At 31.7% G+C, this 10,571-nt stretch overlaps 1 protein-coding gene across 1 annotated transcript; it reads left to right on the top strand.

Moving 5' to 3' along the window:
* Positions 1-3,496: 3,496 nt before the first annotated feature.
* Positions 3,497-9,997, top strand: LOC108324861 (uncharacterized protein C683.02c). The gene is made up of 5 exons (XM_017557791.2): positions 3,497-3,850; positions 3,947-4,088; positions 8,455-8,546; positions 8,666-8,768; positions 9,634-9,997. Exons 1-5 carry the CDS (start codon positions 3,572-3,574, stop codon positions 9,810-9,812), a joined length of 795 nt encoding a protein of 264 aa, XP_017413280.1. The 5' UTR covers positions 3,497-3,571; the 3' UTR covers positions 9,813-9,997.
* Positions 9,998-10,571: the final 574 nt, after the last annotated feature.

The following is a 10,571-nucleotide window of genomic DNA, read 5'->3' as shown; positions in this document are numbered from 1 at the left end:
ACCAACTTTTTCATACTTTTTAAATGGATCCAATGCTCAACTATAAAGTAATCATTGTAAGACCAAGTTGGAGTGGTTCAATGACTTTATTATGCTTCTAAATTGCTTCATTAAGTCTTCCTTGTTATAATTTTTTTCTGTAGTTATCTTTGCCACATACATCTGTAAGCAAAGGCAAAGGCAAAGGCAAAGGACTGATGAGACACTGATTTCAGAATCTAGTTGCACTTTCTCATCAACAAGTGACATAATAACTTATTATGGACATTTTCTATGAGCACTCATGCTTTAATAACAAGCAAACTACTAACATAAATTTTCATTATATGAAATATGGCTTTGTATCTTGGTTTATAAATCCAATATTGTGTTGAAGCTGTCTATAAACAACTTGGACTACGTTGAGATATTATATTAAATATAATGTTATTAGGACTTAATGTATTTGTTGTTTGTCTATACCTTTAAATGTAAATATACTTTTCAAAAATAAATTAATTCATTTGATCAAAATATTGTATCTCTTGTTTATTTCACTTTAACTTGAGATTAAGGTTTGTATGTTCTCGAATAATTCTTAATCTTTTTGATTTATGACATTTTGTGTGATGGTGTTTTGGTTTTTACGATATAAAATTTATCTCTGTTGATATTTATAGACTTGTATTAAGAGAATTTTATACTATTGCTTCGTAAAATACGATATTATATTTTACTTGATAGAATACCAAGAAAACACGTTTTGGATAATAAAAGGAAACGTATTTCTTAAACTTGTTGGTATTTGAATAATGTAATCTTAAATAGGAAATGAGTGATCGTAACTTCGTGATTTTTAGCATTTGAATAATGGAATCTTAGACAGAGAATAAGTGATAATAACTTCATGATTTTTAGCATTGTGAAATATTTTCAATACAAAATCACGAGTTATTGTATTTGGAAAACAAATTTTGAATATTTTAGTATAGAATTTCGTAAGTACTTACAACTAAAACATTATAACGTCACATGTATAATAAATAAATAAACCTCATTTTATCTCTATAAAATAAAATTGAGATCTCACTAAAACATAACCCACTAAGATGATAACGAGGTGCCCACCTCACTAAAGATTATAACAATTATAAACTACTTATGACAACAAAACAAATAAGACAAAAGAGAAAATAAGTTTAAGAACAAATTTGTAAAGTGAACGTTAGCAACTCCAACACAAAAACAAAAAGTTACAATAAGTTTTAATGATCTATATCTCTCGTCATCAAGCATGTAAGTGTTATTTTGAGTTTTATTTTTAATAAAAATTAGAAAGTTAAACAACATATAAAGATAAAGACTCCTTAAAAATTTATGTTAAAGATAGTATTAATTTTGTATGTATGGTTTAAGTTCGTCTTTCATTAACATTGTCTCCTTCCAATAATGTTCCAATGTCTCTAGTATTATGAGGGAAGATCTATCTTGATTTCCAACTTAATTGTATAAAAAATCTTCTTAACTGAAGGTCAACTTAATTTGCATATGTCTAAATTCATGTGATTTTTAACTGCTTAATCACATATGATTAAATTAAAGATACATATATAATCTAAAGAGAAAATTTTGAATACTTTAAATTTTTTAAATCTAAAATGTGGGTTTGAGGTTTTAAACATGAAACCTTTGTAAGTTAAATGTGAATATGTAATTCGTAAATTACTGTAAATAGTTTCATTTATTTTTTATTTCTACAATTTCAGTTGAGACTTTAAACTTGAATCCAGTATAAGATAAATGCGAATATGTGATTCCTACTTAAGAAAAAAAATGTTTTGAATAGTTTCGAGTTTTTAAATCCATGAATTTGAGGCTTCAGACCTAATACAAGCATGTTATTTCTGAACCTGTAATTTGTATATCTGTGCTTCTTGTTTACTCACAATTTTATTTTATTTTTATTTTTGGTTTCGTTATATAATCACATGTGTTGTGTTTAGTCGTCATACAAGTTGTAATTTCCTATGCGCTTTTTCAATAAAGCATTAAAATGTATTACACAATTTAAAAAGAATACCAAGATTTATTTAAATGAAAAATTATCCATACACATGGATATTTGAGATAAAATCACATATTAAATGATATCCACGATAATTAATATATGTATTTAATTATTCATTTTTTATAATAGAATAAATACATATACATGATATCTAAAAAGTGAATTTTGTTTGATTTTTTTTTAAAGAGAAGTGATATATTAGTAAAAGAAATATTAATTTTGTTCCCTTAATAGAATATATTTGTTTAAAATGGTCCTACATGTTTCCAAATATTCATAGTTGTTCCATATTTTATAAAAACAGTTTAAGTTTGTTATTTTTGCTTAAGAGTGTAATTGTCCCTAACCAATTGTTTTTGGCCAAAACTAAATGACACTGAGATCAATTACCTTTTACATTAATTAGAGTCTTAGAAACTATTGACTTCTATTTTTGGGACTTTCTTTTGCTCAAACAAACTCATTATCCAGGCTTCAAATTTTAGTTCTATTTTTGCGATTCTGATATCGCAACGTTGGGTTTCCTTCCTTAGACTGTGTTTCTGTTTTGTTTTCTCTGCATAGTGGTGTAATTGTTGGGGTTCTTCGTGATCTTATGGTTTGGGGATTTTAGGGTTATTTGTTTGGGATTTAGGGTTCTGATTTGAGAATTTTTTATCTCTTAGTTTCTCCTTTACAGATTGTTAATGCGATTTAGGGGTTAGGGTTTTCGAATTGGGGTTTTGTTTTCTGATTTCATGTTTTGGGATTATGTGCAATTGTATTTTGATCTTGCACATATGGAGTTTTTGGAATCTGTCATCTTGTATTTTGGGGTTGTTTGAGTTCTTTTTCTGAAATAAAGCTTTGATGATGGATTACTTCTAACATAATAATTTTTTTTAACCTTAACTTTAACCTTTACGCGTCATTAATTTTTATTTTTAAAATTTACACCTCAATTGACTTTATATCAATAATTGGATAGAAGGTCATTCAGTTTTGGTGAAAGGACAATTATACTTTTAACAGAGTAAGCATAAATGATTAACTTGAACAATTTTTACAAAATATGGAATAATTGTGAATCTCTGGAAAAAATATAAGATCACTTTGAATAAACTTACCAATATAAAGAATCAAAATAAGTATTAAACCATATTTAAATTATAAACGTTTAAAATTTATATTAAATATAAATATATTGAATGTATGTTAATTTTTGTATGTTATTTAAATTTAAATTATAGGCATAAACCATATGTAAACCTAAAAATAATAATCTAAAAAATAATCCTTAAAAAATAAAATAAAATCAGCCATAAATTAGAATAACATTCATCCTAGATATCAACAAAAATTTACGTTAAGTAAGGTAAAAGAGATAAAAAAAACTATATCTTTATAAAAAAAGAAAAAAAGACAATTGATAGAAAACTCAAATCTAAGCAAATAAATAAATAAATTGGGAAAAATAAAACCCCTTCCCCTGAACAAACAGTTGAAGAGTGGAAACGTAGCAGCAGCGGCGGAGAAAGGTTAGAGATGGTTAACCAGAGGCAGCGATTGGCTCGCAAGCGATTCAAAGCAGAGCACCCTGAACTGTTTCCGAAGGTCGAGCCCACACCCCCCAAAGACCCTAACAAGAAGAAGAAGAAGAGTAGCGCGTTCAAGCGCAAACGGGCCGAGTCAAAATCCGGCTCCGGCAAAAGGCATCCTCTTAGAGTCCCCGGGATGAAGCCCGGCGATAGTTGCTTCATCTGCATGGCCAAAGACCACATCGCCAAGCTCTGCCCCCAAAAGACCGAATGGGAAAAAAACAAGGTCTTCCACTCTCTTCCTTCGCTCTCTACATTTTTTGACCCTATTTTGACACCTTCCTGGTCGTAAATTAACGCGGTTTGTGTTAGGGTTTTGCAGATATGTTTGCGGTGTCGTCGACGCGGTCATAGAGCTAAGAACTGCCCCGAGGTACAAGATGCCGCCAAGGATGTCAAACATTGCTATAACTGTGGGGAAACTGGCCACTCTCTCTCGCTCTGTCCGTACCCTCTCGAGGAAGGTTTGTTATATCCACTTTTTATGTTTCTTCATCATGAGTGTGATAGGTTTATAACTGATAACGTGTAGCATGGACATTGTAAGTTTTGGAGCTTTTAATTGAAATCTATACGAAACAGTTATGTACAAGGTTATCAAATAGAGAGTCGTAGCCAATTGTCAATCATTTGTATAGAATTGTATGATGTGTATACAATGGAATACTACTTCAAATATATCGTATAGTTGATATATTGTGTTCAATGCAAACAATTTAAACTTGAAATAGATCAAACAACTTAAGCAGAAGTCAGATAAAACAAAACTTTTAGTTATTCATTGAACAAGTGATTGTCAAATAAAAAAGGAATAACTAAATAGGATACGTTCACAAGTTTTCTTTCAATTCCTTTTTTTTGTTTAAAACAATTTAGACTCTCGTCACCTTTTAACCTTTTTCATGAGAACTGGTGAAAAAGTATTAAAAAGACATAAATCTTTGAATTGTATCAATGATGATATGGTATTACCCATTCACTCATGTTTTGTAGGATACAAAGTCATTTAAAATTCATCTTATGCTATGAATCAATAGATAGCCTAATTGTATTGAGTTGTAAGATTCGAACCACAAAACATAAGAGTTTTGTAATTATAGTTCTGTACAGATTTTAAGCTGTTTTCATAAACTATCTTAGAGAACTTGTTAAAGTAAGCTGAAAACAACTTATCTACATATCATAAGCTACTTGCATCAGTGCTTTTGTCTGCGTTCAAATAGACTATGAATAAACTCTTCCAAATGGGAACTGGATGGATATATAATGGTGTATACTACAAGTTATAAAATTTCATTTTATCTTTGCCTTTGATTATACAAGTGTGAGACTTGTCAAGAAGAGATAACTTGTTTCATAAATAACCTTAGATCCGTACAGGATTAGAATTTTATCTGTAGATATGTTTCATAGATGGTATGGCATACATATGCATTAACACTTGCTTACTGTTTAATCTAGGGCACACTGATAATGCAATGGAACAGTTATCTTTGTCAGAAAGTGTTAGGTTTCTTGGGAACAAGAAACCAGATTTTCAGATTCAGTAAAGAAATAAGCACTCAAATCTTACTGCACAATGTATTTAACACTCTAATTCTGAAAAACATAGTACAAGAAAACATCCAACAGGTTCCAAGGGAAGAAATTCCCTTCTACACAGGACAAGCCCTGTTCTGAAACAAAATACATTCCACCCACAGAACTAGAACACCCCCCTCCTTAAAAGACAAAAAGTGCCTAACTACTAATTAAAACTTCCCCTAACTGCTGTTTAAACTCCTCCTAACTACCCCTAACCACTTCATACTAACTTCTATGTTTTATTTTTTCCAAACTATCTAACAATTGTCTACAAACAGTCAAATACATTACATATTCTATCATTACTCGCAGCCACAAAACAACCTTGTCCTCAAGGTTGTAGTCTAGAAACTGGTCCTTAATCGTTGCGACCACTTCCAATGTGACTGCCTCAAGGCTTCCTTTTGGCCGTTGGATTAATCCTTGAATCTGCAAAGATCTAACTTTGACAACATAATCTTTTCCAAACAGATGCTTAATAAACAATCTGACTCGGCTTCCAAAATCTACAAGTTTATTACTGGAGTTTGCTAGCAATTGATTTCCATAACAGATAAGTAACCCAAGACAAAAGGGAGATTGTCCAACTTTATTGTTCTTCTTGCATAGGGCCTGCCACTTTGTCAAGAAATACTCCCCCGACTGGTTTTCTGATGCTGGGTTTACTAGAGACACCAATATCTTGAATTCTTGGATGACTTTTTCCCCCTCCCTGTCCTTGTTACTGCTGCCATCCTCTCACGTAAAATTTCCACACTCCCAATCTGTGTTACTGCTGCCAAAGTCTCCAATAACATGTTTCCCTTGTTCCCTTCAACTATCCTTAGTTTAGGTGTTGCAAGATCTTCCCAAGAAAGGTTATGAGATTTCTGTTGCCAGGTATTGAACCCCTTGACTGCATTTTTTCCCATGTTATTGATGGTTAGGTCTTCTGCTGCTCCTGTGATGTTTTGGACTTCAAAAACATTTTCTGTCCCAACACCAACTACCTTTGAACCATCTACACTCAAAACAGCCTCATCTTTTACTTTACTCCCAGAAGTAATGGTTACAATGTTCCCACCACATTCAGCCTTCTTCCCTTTGTCTTCACCCTCCTTCACTGTTTTGACATATTCACCAAGACCTACCACACTATCCCCACTAAAACCAGCAACTTTTGCAACTTCATTCTGAGAAGCAAGAGTCACAACATTCCCATCACAGTCTTGGTTTCCACCTTCCTCTTCAATGATATCCTTTTCTCTTCTTCCCACTCTATCTCCATACACAGAACCTCTACTTCCATCTGACTCTCTTTCCATGTTCTTGAGTCTTTGCAAGATATCCTTCATCATATCTTCGAACCTTTGAAAGTTGGCCCTAGTTTCCTCTCTATTCTCCTCAAAAGCTCTCTCTAATGCACTCACTCTACTTTCCATGGTGTTTGACTGATCCAGCAGGTCGGACCAAATTGTTAGGTTTCTTGGGAACAAGAAACCAGATTTTCAGATTCAGTAAAGAAATAAGCACTCAAATCTTACTGCACAATGTATTTAACACTCTAATTCTGAAAAACATAATACAAGAAAACATCCAACAGCTTCCAAGGGAAGAAATTCCCTTCTACACAGGACAAGCCCTGTTCTGAAACAAAATACACTCCACCCACAGAACTAGAACAGCCCCCTCCTTAAAAGACAAAAACTGCCTAACTACTAATTAAAACTTCCCCTAACTGCTGTTTAAACTCCTCCTAACTACCCCTAACCACTTCATACTAACTTCTATGTTTTATTTTTTCCAACTATCTAACAATTGTCTACAAACAGTCAAATACATTACATATCCTATCAGAAAGCTTGATTGGTTTTAAAATATAAAGTATTTTCAACGAAAGCTCTATGTCCAGGAACTTTTAGCCATTTCTTCTAGGCAAGTGTGATGTGGATATGATCATTCATGTATGTACTTTGCCCGAGCTTTCAGGATTATGACTTATTTAATGGTCTCAAAAGGTTAAGTTTGATATGGGATTTTAAAGTATGTTTTCGGTAGTCACATGTTTTTTTTGTAAAGAATTAAGTTGGGAATGTGTTTATAAATGTACTGAAAATTTTCTGCGAAATGCTCAGTTTAATTTTCGAAAAAGATTTGTATAATATAAAATATAAAATATGTATTTCTCTTAATGTTTGCTCTCCTTAATAATAGGATTTCACTTAGTACCTATTTGGTTTAAAAAAATGTCTTCTGTTTAAATTTCTTATTTTCACAAAAAATTACAAAATTTCGTTTTATTTTATTTTTCTTTTCTTTTATCAAATATTAGGAAATAGTAAAAACCAGACTTTGTTGTAAAAACAAGAAAATGAAATAATTTGTTACTTTTTGTAATTATTTGTCAAAGCAGGAGACCACAACAGAAAATGTTTTCTCAAACTAAGCAAGCCATTAAAATCAACTCTTTACATTAAAGCTGGTTTTATGGCCAATACTTATACGAAGACTTTGTGATTTTTTTGCTTAGTATGTAACTGTATATTTTTGAAGCTGGTTAATTAGCTCCTTTGTTGTGAATGAATCACATGAAGTTTTGTGGCAAATTGTGCGATTTTGCTTTAGTTAAGTATAAAAAATTATAGTGCTTCAGTGCTCCTTAGTCAATGTTAGTTCTAAAACTCCAGTAATATTATTGTTTGTTTTCTCCTAACACAGAGGAAAAGCAAACAGGCTCACATCATTGTTTTCTCATGATCTATATGATAGAACACCCAGAATTACATAAAATACCAAGACAGATTCTTGAATGTTTTATTAGGAATAGAACTGTCCTACGAATGTGGTAGGAACACAACAACAAAGTATAACAGAAACAAAGGTCTTTCGAGATCCTCCAATAGCCTCAAAATAAACTCTCTGCTCACCTCCTAACAAGACTATTTATAATAGTCTGTTACATTATGTAATTACAACTGTACTTAGTACCTTCTTTTTTCCTTCTTTTGTAAACTGTATCAAACCATACTTTTTTTGTGTGTTTGATTTGTTTTTATGCTATCTTATTAGGGTATTTTTACTATTGGGTGATGACTGGCTTCTCTATTATATTTTTGCCTGTAAATATGTCCCCTAATTGTATGAAGTTTATTGTTGCCTTTGATAAAGCCTTATCTTCTCAATTTTCATTTGGATGGTGTGCTTATTTATGGGTTCTTTAATTTCTTTTGTCATGATATAATGTACATCGTTGCATTGGTGATGCAGGAGGGACAAAGTTTGCCGAGTGCTTTGTCTGTAATCAGCAGGGACACTTGAGTAGAAACTGTCCACAAAATACTCATGGCATTTATCCAAAGGTATTGCTATTTCCTTTAACATTACACCTTTAAGAGATATATAGCAATATTATTTGAATCAACAAAACTTGTCTCCTGTACGGTTTTTCTAATATGTTGCAATTATTTATTTATACTAGGGTGGTTGCTGTAAAATTTGTGGTGGTGTGACACATTTGGCAAAAGATTGTCCTGACAAAAGATGGCAAGGATCTGTTGCTGCTAATGGCCCTGGTGGTAGATGTAAGTTTTTTGGGAAGAAGCTTGAATGAATTTTCTACTACTATATTTCTGGTTTTCATATCAAGTGCTTTATTTTTGTTTAATCTCCTCGGAATCCATTTTCATTTATTTACTTATCTAGAAAAGGCTAATACTAGAGCTGTTTTGATGCTATTATGCAGTTAAATTCGATACGAGTGTAGTAGTTTTTTACTGTAATGTTAACTAATAACAAGTAGTGAAAGTGCACTATATTTTGTTTCTTTGTCACATTAGGATAAATTAGAACAGTTTCAATGCACATCTGCTTCTCCAACATTATTCTTGTCCTAAAATAGATTTTGAAAATCTGTTCTTCATACCTGACTTTGTCGTTATATAAAATTTGTTGCTGGTAGATTGTACAGCTTATCTTGATTGCACATCAGAAATGCTAATTTATTGTGTGTGATATTAGGGGAAATATTGTCAGTTGTGATAATAGGCTTGAATTTTTATTGCCATGAGGACACTGGACAATCCTACCTTTTTCATTTTATTGGATGCTGATCTTCAATTATTTTATCTAAATCAACTGTGCAGTGGTCTTACGAGAAGTGAGCACTGCCTTTTTAGCAATCCTTGTTTGAGCTTCACTCCATGAGTAGACATTTTCATAACAAATGGACTAATATTTGTGACTATTTAATGTCTGGCGGTGGGTCGAAGTATATTCTTAAGAAAAAAAAAATTCCACCACAGAAATATAAATGATCTCTAATTTTTGAAGTGATCATACTTGAAGGTGTAACATTCAGTTATAATTTATTGTGTTGTATTTGATTGCTACACATTTACATGGAAGAATGGTGCTCTAAAATATGATGATGACTATTCCTTCTTTCAGCAAAGAGAATTGAAGAGAGTCCCAGGGGCCAGGTTACCAAATTTATTAGCGGTGATGATATTGAGGATGACTTCATGATAGATGACGTACGCAGTGGCGATAATAACAAGTCAGCAAATTCAAACGATGTCAATGTAACAGCAAAGAAGAAAGATCCTAAAGTTGTGATCTTTAACTAAGGATATCTCAATGTATTGTGTGGACATTGGTTTCCACTCTCCATTTTTGTTTCCTATTCTGCAGTGTGCAGAATTTCTTCCAGAATGAATGTAATCGCTTCTGCAAAGTCTCCGCTTCCCTAGAGTTTGAAGAATTGACATGTAAACGAGGTTTTTTTTGGTAAAATTGCTAGTCTTTACTTGTTGATTGACTTTCGCAGCATTGTTTTTCACCACTGTATGTAACAGTAACTTTCTCTCACTAAATTTAGAGATATTTTCTGTGGGGTAATAGGTTTATGTAATTATATGAACAAAATTTTAATATACAAAATTTCACCCTCACATGTTTTTAAAAGGACTTTGGGTGCATTCAAGCAAATAGTTTGATTAATCACTTATCATGTGTGTATATTGGTGGCAAAACCGGTGGAACAGAACTGGTTAAGGGCCTTGGCATCTTGATTGCCGTCACACACACATATATATTAAGATTATAATTAATTATACAATATTTTCTAACTTTTTAACAAATCAATTATAAAATAAATTAACACGATTATCATTATGATTTGTTAAATTATTTAACTGTAATGAAGTATTGAACTTAATTTATAAGTATTAATAATTTAAATTTATCATATTATTGAATTATAGCTTGCCATCCCGAAGTATGTTCATGTTATTTTTACAATTGAAAAAGAAGTACGATTAAATTGTTTTTGTAAAAGTGTGTAATAATGTAATTTTCTCTGAAATTTTAGAATTTGATTAGTATCC

This window comes from Vigna angularis, chromosome 3 (assembly GCF_016808095.1).
Source record: "Vigna angularis cultivar LongXiaoDou No.4 chromosome 3, ASM1680809v1, whole genome shotgun sequence".
NCBI classification, from domain to species: Eukaryota; Viridiplantae; Streptophyta; class Magnoliopsida; order Fabales; family Fabaceae; genus Vigna; species Vigna angularis.
This window is presented reverse-complemented; position numbering and strand designations above follow the sequence as displayed.

What these genes read in the sequence shown, in the direction of transcription:
- LOC108324861 (XM_017557791.2), top strand. Translation starts at nt 3,572, where the DNA reads ATGGTTAACCAGAGGCAGCGATTGGCTCGCAAGCGATTCAAAGCAGAG. An exon ending in CCGAATGGGAAAAAAACAAG is followed by an intron (nt 3,851 to 3,946) that starts GTCTTCCACTCT and finishes AGGGTTTTGCAG; the next exon opens with ATATGTTTGCGGTGTCGTCG. An exon ending in CTCATGGCATTTATCCAAAG is followed by an intron (nt 8,547 to 8,665) that starts GTATTGCTATTT and finishes TATTTATACTAG; the next exon opens with GGTGGTTGCTGTAAAATTTG.